The 26892-nt window shown below is 36.6% G+C and overlaps 1 protein-coding gene across 1 annotated transcript; it reads right to left on the bottom strand.

Moving 5' to 3' along the window:
* LOC139622224 (uncharacterized) lies at window positions 1–26892 on the bottom strand. The gene is made up of 46 exons (XM_071479454.1): window positions 26884–26892; window positions 26762–26807; window positions 25212–25364; window positions 23163–23327; window positions 22909–23061; window positions 21935–22078; window positions 21667–21837; window positions 21414–21455; window positions 21147–21299; window positions 20821–20991; window positions 20557–20598; window positions 20305–20457; window positions 18120–18290; window positions 17337–17381; window positions 16920–17072; window positions 16163–16333; window positions 15651–15698; window positions 15383–15535; window positions 15118–15282; window positions 14995–15030; window positions 14714–14785; window positions 12117–12170; window positions 11890–11952; window positions 11578–11640; window positions 11418–11483; window positions 11167–11238; window positions 10404–10472; window positions 10212–10277; window positions 9748–9819; window positions 9547–9615; window positions 9284–9364; window positions 9014–9082; window positions 8084–8764; window positions 7579–7685; window positions 7428–7486; window positions 7193–7332; window positions 6897–7109; window positions 5421–5630; window positions 5181–5333; window positions 4917–5095; window positions 3835–3999; window positions 2317–3717; window positions 2151–2192; window positions 1036–1101; window positions 808–874; window positions 1–728 (listed from the first exon to the last, which is right to left on the bottom strand). Exons 1-46 carry the CDS (start codon window positions 26890–26892, stop codon window positions 658–660), a joined length of 6714 nt encoding a protein of 2237 aa, XP_071335555.1. The 3' UTR covers window positions 1–657.

The raw sequence follows: 26892 nt of genomic DNA, 5'->3' as shown, positions 1-26892 counted from the left end.
TTTCATTATTGTATAGTTTTATTTATAATTTAAAAAAATAAAAGATTTGAAAAATAAATCCACTGTACATTGGAAACTCAATAAACACACATCATTAAACAATAAACATCTTCACATCTTAATGAACAGATTGTTGGTTAATCAACATTAAAGTATTGTTTCACTTCATTGCTAGTCAATGTTTCAATTTTCAAGCACAATGCACATTAGACAGAAGCTGAATTCAGGTCACTGAAATTATGTTTTCAGTACAACAGAGATGGCAGAGAATTGTGCATGTGACATGGCTGCTGATAAGCTAACACATTGTTTAGTCACACTGATAACAAAATTCAACTTACCTTCTCACACAATGTGCAAAATAGATCTGCAGCCTACTGACCATGATGTTATCACAGGACTTGAACTTTTGTAGATTTAACGAAGTTTCATTGTTTTGGACATAAGCCAAGTGCCTAGCCGTCAGCTGACACTGTTTTTTCTGCAGTGTAGTTGCATAAATGAAGAATTTATCGCAAGATAAACCTCATTCATCTCAACAGTTTTTCTAATTATGTACTGAAAATCAATACCTCACGATGTACTCGAATGGATACCTGACAAATCTTATGAATAATTAATGAAGTAGATTTTTTATGTACAGATTGTTGCATTGATTCAGATATGGACATATGACTCTGTTGCACCACTGCTGTTTGAGTTGGTAGCTTGTGAAACATGGTACATATCTGAAAGACAAAGAATACGTTTTTGATAAGACAACTGATTTGAGTGAGGAGGAAAGTGGCATAATATAAAACAACTTACATCTTCTTCCAAGAAGTCGACTTATCAAATTTGTTCCACTGAATGAGGAAATACCACCACTTGTACTCTATAGTAGAGACAAATAAGTATGTATAAAATAAAGTGATTGCAGGAAAAAAAGTTAATGAAATGATTTCTGTCGCATTTATATGCAAAGAAAATCTGAAAAGAATTTAAGTATACATAATAGTTATACACATGGTTACTAAAAAAACAGAAATCACTTACTCTTGTTGAATTAGAACCAGTGCCGCTGCTTGTTGTTGGTACTCTCCTTGAGAGGATAGAACGGATCTACAAGCACAATCAAATTTTTGTCAATGTCAAAATCAATAGTATTAAACTGTTATGCAATTTGGGAAGTAATCAATGAGACTAGCGCTTTGGGAAATAGGCTTACTTAGTTTTTTGTCAAAAGGTAGATGAAAAGATTGACACCACTCTTATGTATGTACTTACAGAATGGAACTCCCAGTAAAACCACAACTTGTCATTCTTGTATGTATAACATTCAGGCAGGAACTTAGGAGTTGTTTTTGAAGAGCAACTCAACTTCAATCAGAACATAGAGAGTCTTGTTCGGTCTTACAAATCAGAAATTATGCCACAGACCACAGCAAGTCTCCCAAAAAAACATAGTTGAACAACTTGTTCCTACTTTTCAGTTCATTATTTACTTATTTAAATTATGCAGCAGTTGCCTGTCTACAACTGGAGCAGAATGCGGCAGCTATACTTCTCACAAACACGAGATGGAGACAACGTATCTCTTCAGGCTTGGCTGAGTTACATTTGCTCCATAATGAGTACTTTTATTTTGGATATTCTAATTGCATTTTGATATAATAATCTTTATCTTGTTTTCCTTTTAATACTTTGTTGTAAATTATTATATTAATTAATTATTTCTGTACTGGGTTTAAAACTCCTAATTCATAGTGTTCTGTTATAGATGCAAAAGAGAAACCTCTAGTCCTCCAAAATATTAAGAGAATTTTTACACTGTGCCATTGACTACTGAACCTGCAAGTTCTCTCAGAGTGGTATCTATTTTCCAATCTACCTCGACAACAGCAAAATGTCTCATGTTTTATGTGATGTTAATGCAAAATTGTGACCTGAAGTGTATTTATACGATTCAAATATCTTTTCTCCTGCTTTACATCTGTGACTACACTGATTGTTTGTTGGGCTCTGAGCTGTGGGTCACATTTTCATGTTCATAACACGTAAAACACTAGGCGTTGTGAATGACCTACACTCTATATTGTGCTTGAACACATATTGTGTAGACACAGACGGCGCACATGCTATGCCTCCTGCATAGACTAGTATGAACTTACCTTTGAGTCGAAAAGTGTCCCAAACACTAAAATGAAGAAACCCTGTGGAATGCACATTCCTTAATCATCAGATTGAAAGAACACATAATGATTTTTTACACAAAAATACACGTAAAATACTTGTAAACATGAAATTGCAACTTTGTATTTCAGTGGGTATAAATACCTGTAGTGAATTGAAGAATGCGAAGGCAATATGGATTCCTTTATTTGTTGATGACACCATGGTTCCCACTCCCAAGGACCAGGTCAGTCCAAATAAAGGAGTCAAAATGATCACACATCTTGCAATGACCACCAGTGTATGTCTTTCATCTCTTTGGGCTGCGTCTGCCACACCTCTTCTCAGCATTTTGAACAAGACCACAATTACAATTAAAATGTTGATGAAAACTATGGTCAGGGCAGGTATCACCATGGCTAGAAGGGCCTTAGTCTCATTCCAGTTCAGCCAACAAGCATTTTTTCCCCTGATGTATCCATTCCTTGGTGCTGTGACAGCAACAGTAATAACAGCTATAATTAGCGGGCCGCCATAGCCTAAACAGAAGCCAATGGCCAACATGGTTGACTTGGACATGTGTGAGAAGACCATGACCGTCCGGTAAAAGAGCAGAAGGCCTGACACGAGCATCCAGAAGAACAGAGCAAGGTAGAAAAAGTGCATAAAAAATGTTGCTGTGCTACATGGTCCAAGTGGAACTTCATAGTCCTCCCCTGGGTTTTCAAGGGGGTTCTTAGCTATAGAGGCACCAATGATGAAACAGATGTCAGCGATCAACAGAGACAAGGCAGTATTAACAATGGAAACATGACGCATGAATGCAGTGCTATTTTTGGTAATGGCTTTCCAAACATATCCTTCAATTATGAGACATATAACTAAGCTTGCTAGCGATATCCCAACTCCAACATAAGTGATTATATCCAAGGCCTCTCTCAGTGATGGAGGGATGTCAGTTGCCATCAGAATTGAGAAGGAGGTCAGGTGGTTACAGCTGCAGGTTACTATGTCGTTTAGGTCAGACACAAACTCACATCCTTTATCATCCCAAGCGCCAAGATTGTTGAAGATTGTGAAGTTCCAGAAGACACACTGTGGGTTCAGTATCAAGGTGCTGTTCAGCTTGTCATAGCTCAGACTGACATTCTGAATTGTTGCATTTATTTTGACCAGCACCACAGCTGCATTGATGGTACTGTCACTGACAGTTTCATTGCTGGTGGCATTGAAGAGGCTGGCATCAAAGGTGGAATTCCGTGTTGGCATAACATTATTAAGGGTGGAGAGGATGATGGTGGTGATAAAGACATTGTTCATGTTGGTGCTTGGAATGTCTATGATGACGCTGGAGTTCAGGTTTGCATTGAAGGAGTTGTTAAACGTGGTTCTGTCAAGCTGGATCCGTGTAGTCCTAATGGAAAACTCCCCAACCAAATCATCGGAGAGACTCTCCAGAGAACCAAGTAATTGTGAGCTGGCGTTGCCAGTTTCATTTGCATTCAGAATCACCCAGGACTCTCTTGCATCATCACCAATGATGAGATCAACGGTGGCTATTATATTCTGCAGGTGAGGAGACATTTCACTGTGAGGGTACAACCTCATCAAAAAGTCAAGTACATTTGCTGCCATAACACACATATCCCTTACTAAAAGAACAAAATGGAAGGTTTACCTTACCTGCATGACAGTTTCATTAACAGCAGTGGTAATGGTTGCAACAGTGTTAAGGATGTCAACGACAGCCGATATGGTTGCAGATGAATTTGCAATTTCAGTTTTTTCTTCCTGGACAGTTTTACTTAGATTTGCCACAAATTGTGGCACTTCTTCCTCAACCAAATCCTTGAAGAAAGAAACATTAATAACACAATCAGGACAATGTTAGTATGAGGTTGCAAGCTATGCATGACAAATGCAGAGGTGCTTCAAACTGTTACAAACAACAGCTGCGATCTTTAGGCCACAAGAATGCAGGGCAGTCTGTGCTGCTCTTGAGTGGAAATAAGCATTTATGCCTCTTTCAAGACTTGGGTTTTCCAAGTCTGTCCTATTCATATTCCATATGTATGTTGAGAGAGTTACTGGTGACTAATCATGAAGCAATTCTCTACTGATGCAAATACACTGTAGGAAATAAAGGACAAAATCCACAGGCTTCTGACATTTTCTTTCTTTTAACATTTTTTTTTAAATTCAGAAGTGGACAGTAGAGATGTGACTGGATATGAAGGGAGGAAGAGAGAGAATGATGTACAACTAAGGTCCAGGGCTGAACCAAATATGATGTAATTTTAGCACAAGTTATATGTTCTTAACCACGAGGTGAATAAGATGCCCCAAATTCTCCAAAATGCATTCTATAAAGCTTTAGGTTTCAGCAGCCTTAGTTTGCCATAGTGACTAGTTAACATCCTAAGTTACAGTCTTTTTTCTTGTGAAATTTCCCCAGATAGTGTTTTCTCTCTCAGCTTGGATAAAGGGATACGTCCCAGTACTGTGGATTTTGTACCCTATCTAGTGGTTGGAATTCACAGCCACTGTGGAGAGGAGAAACAATTACAGTGACCCATTACAGGGACCAATTAAAAGAAAAAAAAAGAAAAACTCAAATGCCATATGAGAGAGCACGATGTACATATGGCATTTGAGTTTTGCTTTTAGGTGAGTTAGTAGTGAGTAGCCAGAGCCTACTGACTACCAGGTGGTAACATCATCATTGGCATACATGTAACAGTTTGGTAGATGAGTAGATTACCTACCTGTGAATCAATTAATAATTCCTTGATTTCTGTTACAATGCAGGTGTCCTTCACAAGCTCCCACTTTCTTGTTCCCTGACAGATCGCAGTCTTGCTTCCCTCTTGACCTTCAGCACACCCTATGGTTGATCTGTCACCTTCTCGCCCGACCCCATACTGAGCATCATCACACTTGATATCTTAAGAGTTAAATATACAATTAGTGATAAGGACGGTAAAAACAACAAAGGAATAGCATTGTTACATTTTAAAAGTTGCTCTTACCATCTCTGAAAATGGTCATTGTCGTTGTCATTTCATAACTTGGTGGGTCATCTACCCTACATATAAAACGTAGTTTATCTTCCTGTGATCCACTGCAGCTTCCTATGGTGTAATCATGCTTGATGCAGTTGGCCCCTCCATCAATAAAAGCATCTGTCAACATTTAACAGCATTGTTAATAAGATAAACTTTTAATAGCTATATCCAACTTCACAGCATTGATAGAATGAGGAATCTTACCTGACGTTAAAGGTACTTCGTTTTGAAACCACTTGACTTTGAAGGGAGGCTGCACACAACACTCAAGTGGTTGTATCAGGTTTTCTTCACATCTTATGTTAACTTCACTCCGTAGTCTCACAATGGGAGCTTGTTTGATATTAGCTTCTGTTACAACTCCTTGTTGGAGGAAATCCATTGCTTTGCCCCTCAGAGTACATCTGTAGAGTCCTGTGATCAAGAGAAGCAGGTATTAATGACTGCATTAATGTGGCAATCTCATGGGCTGAAAAATGAAGCCAACACAGAAGTGCCAAAAACTGCAGTTCTTTGAATGACAACTTGAGGCTGTGAGTCAAAAGCGAGACAGTCCCCTCAGACTCCCATCTTAAAATGCCTGACTTCACAGCACAGAAAAAGAAGTTTACAGCCCGGTACAAACAAATGGTTTTGGTATCTATAGCTATTTTCCCCCTTCATGACAACTGTAGGGGTGGTGAACTTTTATGTAATTGACCCATTAAAATTTATTAAGACTTAAAGTTATGCATTATTGCAGGTGTGGCCGCTTTGAGTCACAGGTGTGTGTCCTGTCACAGTTGGCTAACCGCTCTGTGTCTAGACACTAGCTGTCTGCTAGGTGTCACCTCATCTAATTCGAGTCACTGAGTGACTTGTGACCTCCCTGCCATGTTCATGGTGTTGGTGCCTCTTGGTCGATTTTTTTATACAAACATCAAACAAATTATATGACATGTTATGCAGTTAATGGCATAACTGCATAACGTGTGGTAGAATGCTCCTTTTTTTGAGGTGAGTGAAATTCTAGTCTGACTTAACCTGTCTTGTTACCTAAGCTCAGCAGTTTTCAAAGTGTGAGGCACATCCCCCCTGGGGAATGCCAGAAAACTTCGGGGGAGGCAGGGCATGAGAACAAGTAAACCATGAAAAATAAACTGCAAACATCTGGTTGGCTAAACTCAGCTATGCATGTGGCAAAATGGATCAATTTTTAGTATGTACAGTGAGAGAGGAGTCTGGGGCAAGCAGAAAATGGAGTAAAATTTACCCTTATTCCTTTCTACAGTGCATTCTTGCATCAACCACCTATGTGCATCAAGCCCACAGAAAGTCGGAGCATTCTTTATGTCATATTGTTTGTTGCCACAGTTATTAAACTGATGCACCAAAGCCTTGACTTCACGCACACCCCACTTCTTTGCTCATTTTTGGATTAGCCAGGAGTTAAGCAGAGTCAGGCACTGCCAAGATGGTGAGGGCAGAGCAGCCTACTCTGAGCTTCAAAACTGCTCCTTAGAAACCTATGGTCGATGTCAGGGAGGCTACATCCACATTTATATACAATCTATGATCATGACATATAGAACCCAGCTTTTTATGGTCTGTAGTGGGTAACTATTGTATTATACAAGTTGTCAGTGATTCCTTTGTTAGTGATTTCTTATTACTTAACAAAGTCAGCTGGCTCTGACTTACCACTATCAGCAGGAATAACATTGTTAACATTGAGCACAGATGCATCGTTAGAAGTAGTTATTTCCATTCTTCCATCGTTTTTAATTTCCCGTCCTTTAAATTTCCACACAGAACTAGAAATTTGTCCCACGGTAACGTCTTCTGGAGGCCCGCACTTCAGCGTCATGGTATTACCAGTGTAAGTGAGGTCAGGAATGCTGATTGGAGTTGGACCTTTTGATAAAGCAAAATGGATCAGATGGGAATTCAGTCTAGTTAAACCAAAAGTGATAAACTACTAGCCTTTTTTAACTTACTTGTGTAAAACGCAGAAACTGAGCCAATGACGGGGGCAATAATACGCATTGCATCTGGGAGTTCTTGATTTACATTGGCCAGTTCATCAGGGTCAAGTTGTGTAGTCTGAACCACAAAGTCTGTAATTATGCTTCCTTCTCTGTAAGAATGAACAAAAAACCAAAGTTGTGATGTGAAATGTGGTATAACTCCTGCTTCTGAATTTCTGTTCATGCCAAAATTATTATACTGTACCTGAATCCCCTCACAAAAACGTTGATATATCCTGTGATTCCTTTATACTGATCATTTAGCTGTGGGAGAGGTATGGTTAATGATAAAAACATTTGAACACAAACAACAGAAAATACAAGTTAGAATTGAGTATGGTGTTAATAGTACTTACCACTGAACGTATGCTTGATTCAAGCTCCCTGTACTCAGCACTTGTTTGATCATTTAATGCTGCTGTGTATTCTTTGTCTAATGTTATTGACATTTCCACATCGAATCCTGTTTGTTTATTAAAAAAAAAAGAAACGGAAAAAGATGAAGAACATGCATCAAGCTATGGATAAACATCTCAGTTTTTAATGAATTTGTGATGTAAATACACAGATAAGCACAAAAAAGAGAGGAGATTAAATGAAGGTTTAAGGAGGCCCTTTTTCTATTATCTTGGTCATTCCAGAAAGAAACATTAGCCTCTTATTAGTATTTATTTGCAGTGCCAGTGCAGGTTACTCTCAAAATTACTCATGCAAGCAATTTCATTTCTACATGTTTGTGAAGTCAGGCGGCTGGTGGAATTTTAATTTAACTATTAAATGAAGAAATAATCCAGCTGGCACTTGTATTCAATGCAATGTAATCAAATAATATGATCTTATTTTTTGTCAGCAAAACACTACCTGTTGGTGCAATAGTGGTTGTTGTGGTTGTTGAAATGGTACTGGTGGTAGTTGTAGTAGTGGTGGTTGGGGTAGTTGTAGTAGCTGTAGTCGTAGTGGTGGTGGGGGTAGTGGTGGAAGCTGTAGTAGTGGTGGTGGTGGGAGTAGTGGTAGAAGCTGTAGTTGTGGTGGTAGTGGGGGTAGAAGCTGTAGTAGTGGTGGTGGTGGGGGTAGCTGTAAAAGCTGTAGTAGTGGTGGTGGTGGAGGTAGAAGCTGTAGTTGTGGTGGTAGTGGGGGTAGCAGTAGAAGCTGTAGTTGTGGTGGTGGTGGAGGTAGAAGCTGTATTTGTGGTGGTAGTGGGGGTAGCAGTAGAAGCTGTAGTTGTGGTGGTGGTGGGGGTAGAAGCTGTAGTTGTGGTGGTAGTGAGGGTAGCAATAGAAGCTGTAGTTGTGGTGGTGGTGGGGGTAGAAGCTGTAGTAGTGGTGGTGTTGGGGGTAGCTGTAAAAGCTGTAGTAGTGGTGGTGGTGGGGGTAGTGGTAGTAGCCATGGTAATGGTTGTGGTGGGAACAGTCGTATTAGTTGTGGTAGCAGGCGTGGTGGCGATAGTGGTATTAGCTATGGTAGAAATTGTTGTATGGCTTGTGGTTGGAGCTTCTGATGTTTTTGTTGTAATTGTGGTCTGTTGGCTGGTCACATTAATAGCTGAAAATACAATAGTACAAACATAAGTACACTTACTTAAAATTTCCCCTAAATGTGAAGTACATAGAATTTGAATTGAATTCAACAATTTAGAATTTTGTATGTTAAAGTAAGCAGTAAAATTTAATATAACAGTAAATGAAGATAACAATTATTGTAGGCTCTTTCTTGCTACAGTTGTTGGTGTAAGAGTTACACCAACTTTACAAAAGGTATAACAAGGAGAAGTAATTATTTAAAAACACTTACTTGTAACAATTGTTGTTGGTGTTGCTGCTGTTGTAGTGGTCCTATTTGTCGTGGCAACAGGTGTTGTATCTAGAAAGCACATAATATATAAAGTAAAACTCTTAAATTGAGGAAAAATGTTATAGCTTCCCTTATTTCTAACACATGCTGGTAGTCACAGTTGTTCAGTAATTCAACATTTGCCTTTTTAGGATTATGTGTTTACTATTGCTTACAATAAAGCACACATCAAGCATCACATATGTTGTAATAATTATTTTAAGCACTTACTTGTTACAGTTGTTGTTGGTGTTGTGGCCACTATTGTTGTATTCACAACTGTTGTAGCAACTGTTGTTGAATCTGAAAAGGCTATAATATAGAAATATACATCTTAAACTAAAAAAATAAAATCCAACAAATTAATTTCAAACACATTATAACAAGTTAGACCCCCAGTAAATAGTAAAAGCCTACTGGTAAATACAGTTGCTGGCAACTTTTTACAAGATACAACAAGGAGAAGTAATGTAAGATTATTTAAAAACACTTACTTGGTACAGTTGTTGGTGGTGTCCCAGCTGTTGTGGTGTTCATATCTGTTGTGCTAAAATGTGTTGAATCTGGAAAAAACACATCATGTATAATGTAAAATCCATTAAGAAGAATAATGAAGAAAAATGAAGAAAAAATCCAAACTAAACTGGTGACTTAACTAGGGTAATGCTACTACATTCTTTGTCTAAAAAACCTACTTGTAACTACTGTTGTTGCTGCAGTTGTGGGTGTTGTAGTGTTCAGATGTGTTGTAGCAACAGGTGTTGAATCTGAAACGAACATATTGCAAACATATGTTACTACCAACAATAGAAAACAAAATGATTCATTCTTAGATTACTGATGGTAATTTTATTTACAATTTTATATTACAATATGTGTCAACTGTCATGACAAAATGAAATCAAATAAAAATGAATTGCTGAAAATTGTGTTTGTGAAAACAGAAGTTTTACCCCATCCCTTAAATCTACAGGTATATACAGATGTACGTAAATATTATCGTGGAGTTCATAAATAGTGGTAATGCAAAATAGTAACATAGTGGTTACATTCGTGGTAAATTGTGAGTATTCTAATGTTTTGATCTGTTGCAGCAAAGTTAATGACTATATATTTCATACATTTTTAACATTTTTAAACTTTTTTTCTGTGCACTTACTTGTTACAGTTGTTGGCGTCGTGGTAAATGATGTCATGTTCACATCTGTTGTAGCAATTGTTGAATCTGGAAAGAATGTTTTTTTTAATTTTGTATGTCACACTGAGATGTAAAATCTGACATGAAGATAAAAAGTAAAGGAAGCTAAATCTGGAAAAAAGAAGTAATGTTATATTATTTTAAAACACTGACTTGTTACAATTGTTGTTGGTGTTGCAACTGTTGTAGTGTTCATGTCTGTTGTGGCAGCAGATGTTGAATCTGTGGAAAAAACAAAATGCAAAGAAAATAGTGTTGAATCTGCAACCTTTCTACAAACATTTTACATGTATGTAAATGCTGACAATAGAAAGGAAATGATTCATGCTCAGATCATTTATTGTGAAGTTCTACGAAATTTTTCGTATTTATTAGTTAACAATAACCCCCTTCTCATAACAAGGAGGGCCATTTTAACAACTCATATAACTGTGGCTTATGTAGTGCTCAGACTGGTAAATACAGTTGCTGGCAACTTTGAGTTATTATAAGAAGAAGTGATGTTAGAATTAGAAACACTTGTTTTAACTACTAGTGTTCATAAAGTTAAGGGTATTGTGGTGTTTTGATATTTTGTTCCAATTGGTGTTGAATCTTCAAGGACAATTTTACGCCCATATGTTATGGTTGGCTTTACAAACCAAAATTACTCAGGCCCAAATCTCTTTCAATGAAGTTTTACTACCCATTTATGGGGAAAGTATGCCACATGATTCAAACTTAAATAATAATAATTGTGTTATAATAAGTTAAATTATTGTATTGTACAATTGTTATGTAGGTATTGTTTTGTTTAGATGTGTAGTAGTAATATTATTGATAACAATTATTATAGCTAACAATAAAGCCCAGATCAAGTACTATACTGTAAATTACATGTTACTTACTGTAACATATGCTTATTTTAAGCACTTACTTGTTACAGTTGTTGTTGGTGATGTCGTAAACATTGTTGTGTTTGCACCCGTTGTAGCAGTTGCTGTTGAATCTAAAAAGACAATTTCATAATTATGCATGTTAAACTGAAAACAAAAAAACTAAAACAAAGTGACAGCCTTTCAATTGATTCTAAAGATTTTCTGGTAAAAACTGTTGTCTGCAACTTTACTTCAAATGTGTTTGTTAAAACAAGGAAATGTGATGTGAGAATTATTTAAAATCACTGACTTGTTACAGTTGTTGGTGTTGTAGCTATGGTAGTGTTCACATCTGTTGTGGCAAAATGTGCTGAATCTGGAAAAAACAAATAATGTGTAAAGTAAAAGCCTTCAAGAAGGATAATGAAGACAAATGAAGAAAAAATTACAAACAAATACAAAACACTGACTTGTTACAATTGTTGTTGGTGTTGCAACTGTTGTAGTGTTGACATCTGTAGTAGTAACAGAATCTGAAGCAGAACATGAACATCAAAAACTTTAGACATGGTATTGTTCCAGTTTGTTGTAGCAAAAGATATTGTGGCTGGAAGGTCTCAATCCAACCAGTACTTGACATGATCATCTGCTGTTGCTGAAATTTCTATTCTATTCTGTAATATTTCTATTCAAGTTCAACTTTGACTGCATTTTACAAAAACAGTTTTAACCTTCAAGTCCAACGATTTACCTATTTTCCTGACTTATTTTTAAGCACTTACTTGTTACAAATGTTGTTGGTGTTATTGTAGTGTTCACAACTGTTGTATCAATAAGTGTTGAATCTAAAAAGAATTCAAATCATCATTTTTATATTTGTATTTTATATTTATATTTTATCATTTTAAAATGATAAAATATAAATATATATAAAATATATATTGAGTAATATGACAGATTTTCTTATTTATCATGAAAGATAAATATTCTTTATTTCTTTAAAACTTACTGGTAACTGCAGATGTTGGTACAGCTGTGGGTGTAGTACTGTTGATTGTTGAATCTGGAATGATAATATTTACATATAATATACTGTAGTTTTGTGTTTTCAGTTGAGTTTCAGTTGAGTTTTTAGTTTTGTTGCAGATGATACACCCATCTCGTATTTTAAAATACTTGTTACAATTGTCGTTGTTGGTGGTGGTGTAGCTGTAGTGCTGTTTAAATCTGTTAAGTCTAAAGAGAAAATCTTACAGTTATTTATCCACTATATTCAGTAATAAAGTCATGTCCTTCCAGTTGTGGTTTACTGAGAATTTTCAGGCAGATGTTAAACAGACTGCTAATCATCCCTTCTTATTCTTATTCATAACAACATACTGATTACAGATGGCAGTATAGTTAGGGGTGTTGTAACGTTTAGATCTGTGGTAGAAATAGCAGTTGTGTCTGTAAAGAACATTAATCATAATGTGTCAGTGATAATGCAAAATTATTCATGCCCAAGTCATTCACTATGCACATTTTTAAAAATAATTATTCTAAAACAACCAGCCTACTAATAAATTATCACTGAGGAACAACAGAATCATTTTTACCATATCTTTAAATATATACATTCCTATAAGTCATGAAGAAATAATCATAACATAAATATATTTAATGCACTGTATACTTTTCACAAAATTATCTATAAATGTTGCTGTTGTGGGTGTTGTAATGTTTTAATCTTAATACAGTTTAACTTTTACTTGTAAGTATATAGTTGGTTGTGTAGTTGTTGTTTTAAGTGTAAATGTATAAAATTGAATTTGTCAAGCTCAAATCATTCACTGTGGTATTTAGACTACCATATAAAACCCTAATTTAAAATAAGAATGAGGCTTTATTTAAAGTACTTATGTTGGTGTTGGTGTAACTGTTGTAGTGTCTATAACTGGAAAGAACATTGTACCATTTGGTATCAGTTAAACTGTGAAGTTAAATCCTTTTCAAAAATATAGTTTTGCTCTAAAATATGTTGTAACTCATAGTTGCTATAGTAAGCGACCTGAAGTGCTCAGATCCTCTGTAGCAATAGCAGAACTTGAATATAAAGAAGTCCATCAAAACTAACAATACATTTTGCATATACATGTTATGTGTCCCAAATGTAAAAATATAGCATTAGTCACTAGGGCTCATTGACAATGGTGATTTGGTTTGACAAATTAAAGGAGTGCAGCAGTCAAAGAGATTGTTGGTTACACTGTAGGTTTTTACCTTGAACATGTTCTGTGGCAAGTACATGGACTGAGTTCCCAGATAGAACTAAGACAGTAGTGTCCAACAGTTTCAAGTCAAGTCCTCTTACAGTTCGTACTGGTGTTCCATAATGGTCCATTCTTGGTCCTCTTTTATTCACCATATACCATAATGTCATCATCACTGCCACCCTAAACTAATGTACACTTTTATGTGGATGACAAACATACATAAGCTTGTTTTAAATTCTGGTAAAACTAAATATACACTATTCTCTAGGTCACCAAAGAGTGTCCAGTCTAATGCCCAAATCCAAACCCTTCATGGTCATGAAATTGAAACAGCTGAATATTTTCAGGAACTAGGACTGTGGTTGGATACCAGAGTCACTTTTAAAACCCATGTGAAACACCTATCAAGTAAACAGAAAGTAAAAATAGGATCGAAAGACCATTGTACAATCGAAATTTCACCAAATGTGACTCATGCCTGTATATTTGAACATTTCAGTAGCTGAGTGATTGTTGGCACCATAGTTTTTGTCTGATTTTTAAAAAAAAAATTAAAGTTAAAGTTTTTTGAACCTAGATAACTTGCTCTGTGAAGTTTTAGGATGCAGTTGTTGGTGAAATTGTGGCTGTTGTGGTATATTAGTTATTAATTAGTACTGTAGCATTAGTTGTTGAATCTACAAAGACCATTTTTTATCATAACGTGTTAGTGACAATAGAAACTATATTTAAGCCTATACCACTTACTGCATTTCACAACATGTTTTTCTCTGATCTGATCATTATAAGTATAGAGTGGTTGTTGGGGATGTTACAGTTATTGTACAGATGTTGAATCTGGAAAAGAAGAGTGTTACTAATGACTTATTTCTAAATGCTTTCTGGTCAGTGCTGTTATTGGTGTAGTTGTGAGTGTGGTGGTGCTAAGGTCTGTCAGATTTAAAGGTGTTGTGGCAAAAGGGACAACAAATAATCAAATACTCAGACTTAAAACAGTCATTGTGAGGTTTTGCAATTTTTTGACGTACACTGATTATTTATACTTATAATAATGAATGGTATTACAACAAGTATTTACAAACAACTGCTTGTTGATGGTGCAACTGTCATAATGTTAAGGTCTGCTGTCACAACGGGTGTTGATACTTTAAATAGTTTGTTAAATGTATTTATTGGAAAACCTATAGTTTTTACTTTTGGCAATGTCATGCATGTGAGTCTTTTAAGACCAATATAGACATAAAACCATTTTGTCAAAATCTTATTTACTGTTGTTGATGTAGTTGTGTGATGGTTGTAGCAAAACATTAAACATTTCAATATTAACTGAAAAAGTCAATATTTTACATACCAGTTGTAACAGTTGGGGTTGGTGTGAAGGTTGTTGTAGTGATTGGTGTTGTTGCAGCAGTTATGGTTGTTACTAAAACAAAGAAAGAAGATGAAAAAAGTCACTTTTTTTGTCTACTAGACGACCATGAAAACATCACACCTAGAAAGTAACTGGCATAGTTTGGGCCACATAATAGAACCTCAGTAAATAAGAATAAAAAAGGCTGAGTTAAGACTTTGTAACTTAAACTTTGTAACATTGACATTTACTGATGTGAAAAATACTTTGGTATTTCATACCATCTGGGGGAGTTGGTGATGGACAAATGAAGAGATCTGTTTGAAAAGAGTAAACATTAAACCCACAAATCGTAAATGTAACTGAGGCCTGAAAGGTATTCAGAGGAGGCTGTTAGCTCCTACCTGTCAGTGGCTGGCAAGAAAAGCCATCTGGAGGAATGGCATTGATGCATCCACAACTGTTATTAAATTCATCACTGCATTTTCCAAAAGTGGAGCACAAATGACAAGGCCAACGAAACTGCTCTTCACATCTGCACTGGTATGTTGTACCATTGGGGTAACAAACTGCAGAGACATACAAACACAAATATGTCAGATTTTTTAATGTAATTTGAAATTATTTTCAGTATTTTCATTAATGATTTCTGTGCGTTTCTGTTGATACCTGTAGTAATGTTGACATCAGAGATTTGTATGTGGTTGTTGATGCTGATGGGGTAACTGATGTTGCTAAGTATGGTCTTCAGTTGAGTGATTAGTGTAACATCTGAGATGTTCAACTCAAAAGAAATGAGGTACTCATAAATGACTGGAGAAGCTGTAAGGAGATATTAAAAGAAATATTGCTTAATGTGACAACTAGGTGTTTGAGCTAGTATTTATGTTGACATTATTCAATATTGTTCATTGATTTAGCACTGTTTAAGTCTCACTAGTTGGTGCTGGAGTTGTTGTTGTTGTAAGAGGACAAGCTGTAAAGTCTGTAAACAAGAGCAGAGAAGATAGAGGAGTACAGATATTGACACTTTTGAGCCAAACGTTGTACTCGCTTGAGCATAACATTTGAAAAAGTGGGGTCAACACACATCTGAGGAAAAGAGACTGAAATGTAATTATGCAGCTCAACAACAGATGGCACTGTTTCCTTCTAACTCAAGATAACATGGAGCAGAAAGCTATTTATCATGTTAATGTAATGTGATGTAAAACCCCAGTTGAGAATTATGTTTACTACATTTGTTTTGATTTATTTCATTTTGAATGATTTACTGTATAATTTTCAAATGTGCCTCATTTTGCATTTTTTATGAATTCCAAAATCAAGTCTTAAAATATGTGCATCATATATTGGCAATACTGGAAATACATGTGCAGTGAAGGGTGAATCATGAAGGAAGAGCTGAAAAGGTCACAGTCCTTTGACCCTCGTGGATAAACTGCTTACTGTATTGGTCAACAGGCTGGCAATATTGTCCATCAGGGGGAATGGCATTGATGCATCCACATGTGTTATAGGTGATGTTGTCACAGGATCCATACATTAAACACTGGTCACATGACCAACGATACTGATCCTCACAACTGCACTGGAGACCATCACTGGTGGGAGAGCAAACTGACAAAAAACATGTATGTATGACTTTTACTGATAAGGAAATCACTCTAAGGCATTTCATATACATACACACACATACATATATATATACATACATACACACACACACACACACACACATATACATACAAAAAAACACGATGATAAACCCAGTATGAATGTAGTATGAATGCTAGGTTAGCCGTCAACAAAAAATAGCAAACTTACAAATTTAGCAAGTATCCAATGAACAAAGTCAAACATTAGAAAATGAAGCAACACATATTTTTCTGCAAAATTGGAAGAGACCAAAAACCAATTCCAGTTTGTCTGTGTGTGCTGAATATGGGAGTAAGCAATTAATCTGCTAGCATGTAAACCATAACAACCTGCTTCTGATATAAGGAGTCTTTGTATTGGTTTGTTTGTCTTGACATATTTCTGCCCCCATATAGTTGTTTCAGGCCCAAAGTGAAGCTCATATACAGTATATCTTTTTCACAGCAGACATTTGACTTGTCATAGCAGGTAGGGGTTAACATTATGTTTGCTACAGAGATAATGTTTTGAATTTGACTTTGTTGAACCACAATGAAAAACATCCTACCTGTAGTAATGTTGACATCAGAGATTTGTATGTGGTTGTTGATGCTGATGGGGTAACTGATGTTGCTCAGTATGGTCCTCAGTTGAGTGATTAGTGTAACATCTGAGATGTTCAGCTCAAAAGAAATGAGGTACTCATAAATGACTGGAGAAGCTGTAAGGAGATATTAAAAGAAATATGGTTTGATGTGACAAAGATGCTTGATCTTAAGTATTTACGTTATAGTCATTTAATGTTGTTCATTGATTTAGCACTGTCACTCTCTTTGTATTCATAAATAACTGGTGGAGCTGCAGGGACATAAATCAAAAGAGTTATGTGAAAATTAAACTACAAAAGCAACAGTATATCACTTGTAATCAGTGCTGTTGTATCTTTTTGTGTTTTCACAGATGAAATATTCTCTGTAAGTCTCACTTGTTGGTGCTGGAGTTGTTGTTGTAAGAGGACAAGCTGTAAAGTCTGTAAACAAGAACAGAGAGAGATAGAGGAGAACAGACACTGACACTTCTGAGCCAAACACTGTACTAGCTTGAGCATAACATTTGAAAAAGTGGGGTCAACACACATCTGAGGAAAAGACATTAAAATGTAATTATGTATCTCAACAACAGATGGCACTGTTTCCAAAGGTTTCCTTCTGACTGAAGCAAGCTGTTGTCTGTTGCCAGCTTGAACACCAGTTATGACAAAGAGACACTCAGAGCTTGTCATCAAATAACTTCTGAGAAATAGTCAATATTACAGGTGTGTCACAGTACAAGAGCCAAAAGCCAAAAAGCCAGTTTTAAACAACAAAGCCAATCTATCCAGGATGCCAAAATTTGACCACAAGGTATCATAATAGAGCTGTCTTTCAACTTATTGCAACTTATAGTTTTGGAAATCTTTAAACAGCTTAAACTGTTAATTCTGATTCCTTTTAAGACTCAACATGGAATTTGAAAGGGCGGAAAGATATTTATCATGTTTGTTGCATTTAGTTTAAATAACTCTATTGAAAATTATGTTTACTACATTTGTTTGGATTTTTTTTTAATTACAGACCAACTTACTGCATAAATCAATACTGGCAATTCTGGGAATACATGTGCAATGAATAGGGAATCATGAAGGAAGAGCTGAAAAGGTCACAGTCTTTCCTTTCATATGTTTAAATGCTTTGACAAACCTGTACAAAGTGGTTAAAAAGCTGCTTACTGTATTGGTCAACAGGCTGGCAATATTGTCCATCAGGGGGAATGGCATTGATGCATCCACATGTGTCAGAGGTGATGTTGTCACAGGATCCATACAATAAACACTGGTCACATGACCATTGATACTGATCCTCACATTTGCACTGGAAACCATCACTGGTGGGAGAGCAAACTGAGGGAAAAAAAGAATTTTCCAGATAAGGAAATGTTTCTAAAGTATTTAATACACATACAATGGTAAAAAGAAAAAGTTTAATTAATCAATGAGGACTGTGTAAATAATAATATGGACATTATGACTGTTGTTTTCCCGTGGTGACCATTCTACTGAGGAAAATCACCTGACTCAGCAGCTTGTTTAATCTCTTTTTAGCTTCTTTTAGCTGTGGTTGGCTCTATACTCCAACCATTTAGTGTCTGGTTGAGTCCAAAAAGGCAACATTATCCTGTGAACTTGTCATCTACAGACAACTGTAAATAAAGTTTTTTTTTGTAATTTTTTCTCCAAAATTGGTGGAGACCAATATAAAGGTAGGACAGAAAATGGTGGACCTTCATTTATCAGGTGGCCAGAAATGTGCTGCTTTGTGTATGCTGAAAACAGTAGGAGGCAATTATCTGTGAACACATTAACCATAACAACCTTGCCCCTGATATATGGGGACTGTGCATTGGTTTGTTTGTCTTGACATACAGTCCATCCGGAAAGTATTCACAGCGCTTCACTTTTTCCACATTTTGTTATGTTACAGCCTTATTCCAAAATGGAATAAATTCATTTTTTACCTCAAAATTCTACACACAATACCCCATAATGACAAAGTGAAAAAAGTTTGCTTGAAATTTTTGCAAATATATCAAAAATAAAAAACAAAAAAAAAAAAAAAAATCGCATGTACATAAGTATTCACAGCCTTTGCTCAATACTTAACATCAAGGATGTCTCTGTACATTGCTGCATTCATCTTTCCCTGGACCCTGACTAGTCTCCCTGTTCCTGCTGCCGAAAAACATCCCCACAGCATGATGCTGCCACCACCATGCTTCACTGTAGGGATGGTACTGGCCAGGTGATGAGCGGTGCCTGGTTTCCTCCAGACATGACGCTTGGCATTCAGGCCAAAGAGTTCAATCTTTGTTTCATCAGACCAGAGAATTTTGTTTCTCAGGGTCTGAGAGTCCTTCAGGTGCCTTTTGGCAAACTCCAGGCTGGCTGTCATGTGCCTTTTACTGAGGAGTGGCTTCCGTCTGGCCACTCTACTGTACAGGCCTGATTGGTGGAGTGCTGCAGAAATGGTTGTCCTTCTGGAAGGTTCTCCTCTCTCTACAGAGCAACGCTGGAGCACTGTCAGAGTGACCATAGGGTTCTTGGTCACCTCCCTGACTAAAGCCCTTCTGCCCCGATCGCTCAGATTGGCCAGGTGGCCAGCTCTAGGAAGAGTCCTGGTGGTTCCAAACTTCTTCCATTTACGGATGATGGAGGCCACTGTGCTCACTGGGACCTTCAATGCTGCAGAATTTTTCTGTACCCTTCCCCAGATCAGTGCCTCAATACAATCCTGTCTCGGAGGTCTACAAACAATTCCTTGGACTTCACGGCTTGGTTTGTGCTCTGACATGCACTGTTAACTATGGGACCTTATATAGACAGGTGTGTGCCTTTCCAAATCATGTCCAGTCAACTGAATTTACCACAGGTGGACTCGAATCAAGTTGTAGAAACATCTGTAGGATGATCAGTGGAAACAGGATGCACCTGAGCTCATGAGTGTCATGGCAAAGGCTGTGAATACTTATGTACATGTGATTTTTTTGTTTTTTATCTTTAATATATTTGCAAAAGTTTCAAGCAAACTTTTTCACTTTGTCATTATGGGGTATTGTGTGTAGAATTTTGAGGTAAAAATGAATTTAATCAATTTTGGAATAAGACTGTAACATTACAAAATGTGGAAAAAGTGAAGCGCTGTGAATACTTTATGGATGGACTGTATTTCTGCCACTCTATCATAGTTTCAATGCCAATTATGAATATGGCCAAAGGGAAAGCCCATAACAGACCTTTTTCCCAGCAGACATTTGACTTGTCATAGCAGGTAAGTGTTCCTAACAACAATGAATGTTTGCTACAAATGTAATAATGTTGCTTAAAATGATTTTGTTAAATCAAGATGAAAACATCCTACCTGTAGTAATGTTGATATCAGAGATTTGTATGTGGTTATTGATGCTGATGGGGTAACTGATGTTGCTCAGTATGGTCCTCAGTTGAGTGATTAGTGTAACATCTGAGATGTTCAGCTCAATAGAAATCAGGTATTCATAAACAACTGCAGGAGCTGCAGAGACAGAAATCAAAGAAAATGTAAAAAGTAATGTTAGCTGTATTACTTTTAATGGTTATACTTCATATTGACTGAATATCTTGTGAGGCTTACTTGTTGGTGTAGAGGGTGTTGATTGGGGACAAGCTGTGAAGTCTGTTGGTGGATGAAAGATCTTTGTATCAGCAAAGTATTTTCAGTCCATAGGAGGAGCATGGATAAGGTTTGATTATGCTGATAACACCGAATAGTTTTTAGTCTACACTCCACAACAGGGTCCTGTCACAGAATATTCTGGCATTCACTACCAGTTAAGGAAATGCCACCAAAGAGGATTCGTAATGATGAACCCGTACAGCGTAGTGAAAAACTGCTTACTGTATTGGTCAACAGGCTGGCAAAATTGTCCATGAGGGGGAATGGCATTGATGCATCCACATGTGTCATAAGTGATGTTGTCACAGGATCCATACATTAAACACTGGTCACATGACCATTGATACTGATCCTCACATTTGCACTGGAAACCACCACTGTTCGGAGAGCAAACTGGGGACAAGCACAGATTAAACTCTTTAAAGAACCAAGTGAGGGCAAAAAAGCAGTGATAGTATAACAGATCAAAAAATATTCTTTGATCATATTCAGAGCATGAAAAAATAATATTAGAAACAACTATGTGTGTGTACAGAGATTATTCCTACCGGTAGAAATGTTGACATCAGAGATTTGTATGTGGTTGTTGATGCTGATGGGGTAACTGATGTTGCTCAAAATGGTCCTCAGTTGGTCTATCACTGTAACATCTGAGATGTTCAGCTCAATAGAAATGAGATACTCATACACAACTGGAGGAGCTGCAGAAGCAGAAAATAAATGAACGTAATAGAAATGAAATGGATTATACACAAACACAATTCTTGTTTGTGTTTCCTTATGTGATTTAATCCACTAACATCTACTCTATCTACCTGTTGATGGTGAGGTTGTTGTCAGAGGACATGCTGTAAGGTCTGTAGAGAGAGGCAAAGAGTTGTTGGTGATGAAAGAGCACAGAATTCATGAGATAAGAAAAAGGAACTCACTGAAGTAAAATAACAAATATAGCAAAGGAGAGTCATACACTCACAATCAGTTTTGAACAAATCAAGTAGAAAAGGTTTTTTTATCACATTCAAAACATTTAAATAAGTGATGCAGTGATGAAGTAATGGTCATACTCACTTTGATTGTGTATTGACTGACAGTATTGTCCGTCTGTGGGAATCGCTCTGATGCAACTGCATGTGTTGTTTGTATCACCATCACATTTTCCATAGGTCACACAACTATCACAAGGCCAGAAGAAGTCATCCTCGCAGCGGCACTGGAAACCAGTGCCATCTTGGCTGCAAACTTTAGAAAACACCACGTTTTCTACCTTTCTAAATCAAAATTTCAAAACACATCATAATAAAATCTACCCCCTGAAGGCTGAGATAATTGCTCTTACCTGTAGTTATATCAGCATTTGAGATGTTTATTAGCACGCTGGCTTGGACCGGAAAGGTTATTTTTTCCAGGGTGTTTCTCAGCTGATCTACATCTGTAGTGTTCACCTCAATGAAAATCTGGTATTCATAAATAACTGGAGGCACTGTTGAACAAAAATAATTGTCATTATTTAGCTGCACATTGAAATCATGTGATTTTTATCATCTATTTTTTTTTTCTTTAAGTCAGGTGAGACTGGGGATGATTGCATATACTACTACTATGGAGACTATTTGGACTAGACGGATCAAGAATGGTTGCAACATAGTAAAAAGTTACATTTTACATTAAATTTCACTAACACCTACTTCATGTCTGAATAAGCATAGTATTCTGAAATTATGCATTGTTTCACAGTAATATTATAGTATTATTTATATATACAATAATATTAATTAAAGAAAAGTTACTGAGTTTTGTTTTGTGTAGGTTTATCTTGAGTCAAAATAGACACAATTGATTTGTTTCATTGCTGATGATAAACAGAACAGGCAAATATATTTTAAGACGAGGAGAGGCTACCAAAATAATTCCCCAAATGACTTGTTTGTATTCTCTTATGCATTGAAATGAGCAGTTATTGTTGCACCTGTTGTGCTATGGGACAAAATGCATGTTTTATCTATTTTGAACTAAAAATGTTGAATAATATTGTTGTGTGTTCCGTTTTGATATGGCTGCTTAGCTTGGGGACAGTTACAATCACTTGTTTGCAACCGTCCCAACCCTATCATCCATGACAGAACATTATGTGCTGGCTAGATGCACTGACCTTAAAACATGCTAACGATGATAGCATGCTTCTGATTGGAGGAATGAGACTTATTGCAACCGCCTACAGTCTCCGCCAATTTATATTTATATATAGTGTGTTATCCTTTATTTTTTTTAATAACCAGATAAAGATTACATGAACTACAATGATGTTCTTACCAGTAAATATTATGTCAATTTGTGTGATGTTGACTGTGTTGCTGACTCTAACAGGAAAACTGATTCTCTCCAAGGCGTCCAACTGTCCTATCAGTGCAATGTCACTGATGCTGATTTCCACTTCAAGCAAGTATGTGTACAACTGGAAAACTTCTAGCATGCAAAGAAACAAGAAAAAAGCATTTAATGACAGCACTTAAAGATGCAGCGTTTAAGACTTTAGATGTAAATAAGGTTTATGTAAGTAATGTCACCTGTCTTTGGCTGGCAGTATTCCCCATTGGTTGGAATGCTGTTGATGCATCTGCACGTGTCATTAATGATGGGATCACAGGCTCCATATGTTATACAGTTTCTGTATGACCAAACATACTGATCCTCACATATGCACCGGAAGTTGGTGCTATTTGGGTAACACACTAAAAACAAAAGAGTAAAAAAAAACAGAATGAGCAAAAAAACTGCAGTAATCTTGTAGTTTTACAACCTGTTTTTATTATATAAAACAAAATGAAACATAATATCATCAATAGGCTACCAGTGTTTGGCCTCTGCAGTCACTGGGCAGAGTAAGGTCACCTGTGCTGCCCAGCCACTACAGGATTTTGTATTTAAAATTTTTTAACTTGTGTATGTGGCCACACTACTACCCTGTCTATGAAGCCAAGCAGGAACCTTTCTGTTGACGTACAGTGAAGTTTTCAAGTATTTGGACAGGGACATATTTTGTATTGTGTTGGCATTTCAAATAAAACGGTCACTGAGGTTCAAGTTCTGACTATTGGCTTTGAAGGTCTCGTAAAATTCCTGTTCAGAGCAATAATTTGGCTAAAAGTTCCTAAACCATTCAACAAATCTTGAGGTAAATCACATTACATTAAAGGTCAAGGGCGGCAACTTCACCTCATAGTAATTGTTTCATTTCAAATCTAATGTGCTGAGCCAACTGTCCAAGAGGTTACAGACTGCACTGTAATTTTGTGGTAAATTATTAACCGGTGCACATTCACTACTATTAATACATTAAACAGAGGTGCTCAAGCAGCTTGATTTAACATTGTGAGTAATAACAGCTAACACAGAACCAGTGGTAGAAAGTTAAAGTAAATTTATTTGAGAAATATTGTTGTACTTACTTTACACTTCTCCTGCACTACATATATGGTACTTCTTCCTTTACTACATTCATGTAGCAGATACAAAGTTCCTATAGATTAAAATTTTACAAAAAAAAAAAAAAACTAACAAAAAAAACCAAAAAAACCCAAAACAATAATAACTGTCTGAGGCCCAAGAGGTAAAATTTAGGTTACAGGTAAAACAAAAAAACGTTAAGAGAAAAATACAAAAAATGAAAACATGTATCAGAACTTAATTTTTTCCAATAAGCATCTCACAACCCCTCAGAGATATCTGGTGCCCCTATTGAGGAATCTGATCCTTAGGGTGGGAATCACTGGACGAATTTACCTGACTGTATCTGAAGTGGATAAGCTAGCTCCACCTCAACCTGCAACAGCAGGAAAATGCCACTTACACAATGTTGTATCAGTATTAGTGTTGTAATGTAAAACATCAGCCATGTTCTTCAGAGCAAGGCCTGTTACTCTTGATACATAGGATACTGGTGCTTTTTAAATTAGATTTCACATTTGAACATGAACTCACATGTCAACATGCTTTATAGATGAGAAGTAGATTTTTAAATTTGATTCAGTAATACACTTAAGTGATTTAGGTACTGTAGCATAGTAGTAGTATATTCAGTTTTGACCATGGACTGACCATAATGGGCCGACAAAATCTTTAGGACTTTGCATTTAAAAAGCAGCTGTGAGATCAAACTTTTGAATCACTATTGATATTAAGGGCATTTCCTAGTTTGATAAGGGGCATTTGAGTGCTGTTAGATCTGAATCTATTGTATTGATTGAAACATCATTTTTTAATTAATTGTTTGTAGGTTAGACATCTTCTTCAAGTATTTCTCCTAGTAAAGGGAGGTTGGACATTGGTCTTCAGTTATTATTCACAAATTGAGGAGGTAATTTCTTTAGAAAAGATGAAATAATAGCATGTGTCGAAGTCTCAGTTTGTAAGGAAGTGTCTGTAATATTCAATATAACATATTGACGGTTAAAGACAAACTTGAACAGTTTTATGGTGACAGAGGTCAGCACTATCACTTCCTCCAGATATCTGGAGTTAATAGATGAGAAATTACACAATAAACATCTGATGGACAGAGGACAGGAACTGATTTTATTAAAATACACTTGCACCAGCAGAAAGTTCATTCTTACCTGTGGTGATGTCAATGTGCGTGACATTCACTGTGGGACCCAGAGCCAGGGACAAGCTGCCGTTGTTCAGCAGGCTCCTGAGATAATCCACTGTCCCAACATCTGTCACATTCAGCTCCACCTCCACTTCATACTCAACATGATCCAGCTCCGCTGCAGGAAAAATATTGTTTTATTATTTTGGTTTCAGGACATACCAACACTGTGCATGTAATCCAGAGGTGGTGCTGAAGGGTAAAATTTAATTTGTCACAGATAAGTATGCATTTGGCATTTGTTAAATCTATGGACATGGGCATATGCAGCCTAGATTATGCAAAAATGGCGCAGAGATTACCCTGGTTTATGAAGTCTGTCACAATCTGATCTTATTGTATATTATTTATATAATTAACATAATATAATTAATTATAATTAACCCACAGGAGTGTCTTGTAGTGCCCCTACAGCAGCAGGCATATGGTGATTGTTATGGTTACAATCACAAACTCGCACACTGTACCGCAAGCGGTGTACCTACCTTCTTCGCCATGGTTATTATAATAGTAGTCATGGCTTGATTAGTTTTAGAGACTAAAACCACTTGGTTAGGTTCAAGAAAGTTTTGGGTTTTGGGTCAATATTTGTACTTCCTCAACATTAGACGATCTTTGCTGTCATGGTTGTAATAAAAACAACGTGGTTAACTTTGTTAAATGGTGGTAGATAATAGAAACAACAAAAACTGCCAGTTTCACATGGGAATCGAACACAGCTCTCCTGTGTCATATTCCTGTGTTTTGTTGACCCATCCATCCACCCTGACCTCCTCCTGACCTGGACTTTGTTGCTCTATAAATTACGTCACTGCACTTTTCCCTTTGCTCCCGTCATAATTAGTACAACCACTAGATGTTGCCTAGCAACAAAACGTAACTACGGATCAGTACTTACAGGGCAGTCTCTATATGCTATGCATATAAACTTTTTAAACCTGCAATAAGTGATTTTTTTTCCAGTTATCGAAAATAAACTGGAGGTACAATCAGCTCCAGATCAGCTTCACCATTTATAAACCTCAATATGGCAAACTTGTCAGCAAATCAAAATAAGTCGAGTATATTAAAGCTACAGGCTGGGAAACTGAAATGAGGGGCTGAACACCTTTAAACCACTGTGTCAAATGAAGAGAATGTGATAATTTGGTGATATTTTCCTATGAATCATAAATTAATTTAAAATGAAGAGAATCCAACATTCAAGTATCCTGCAAACTCTATATAGACAGATAGAGCTGCAGTAGCAGCGACAGAGCAGACACGCAGCCCTGTGTTTTTCCACAGCAGATCAGCAGCGGCGTAAGCTTCACTGGTTACAGAGGAATCTGACTGTGACAACATGATTGCAGGTTATCTGTTTTCTAGTCATACTTAGCTAAACTAAACTCCTGGCACTAGCTGTATATTTAACAAACTGATATAAGAGCATCAAGCTTCTCATCTAACTCTTGCAAAAATATCAGACTATTCAGCTTCATATCATACTCAATAATACAAAACTATTGGACTAACCATTTCTTCTCTGTCTGCTGTGAGGTAGAAAGTCTTCCACTGCGTCCTGAAGCAAAACCAACAAGCAAACAAAAAAAGCATATCAGGCTCATATTACTGCCTGGTGTTATTTATCAAAGCACAAGTCCCAT

The sequence above is a fragment of the Trachinotus anak genome, unplaced genomic scaffold (genome assembly GCF_046630095.1).
Source record: "Trachinotus anak isolate AG129_WGS33_773 ecotype Australia unplaced genomic scaffold, CSIRO_AGI_Tana_v1 ptg000005l, whole genome shotgun sequence".
NCBI lineage: Eukaryota > Metazoa > Chordata > Actinopteri > Carangiformes > Carangidae > Trachinotus > Trachinotus anak.
This window is presented reverse-complemented; position numbering and strand designations above follow the sequence as displayed.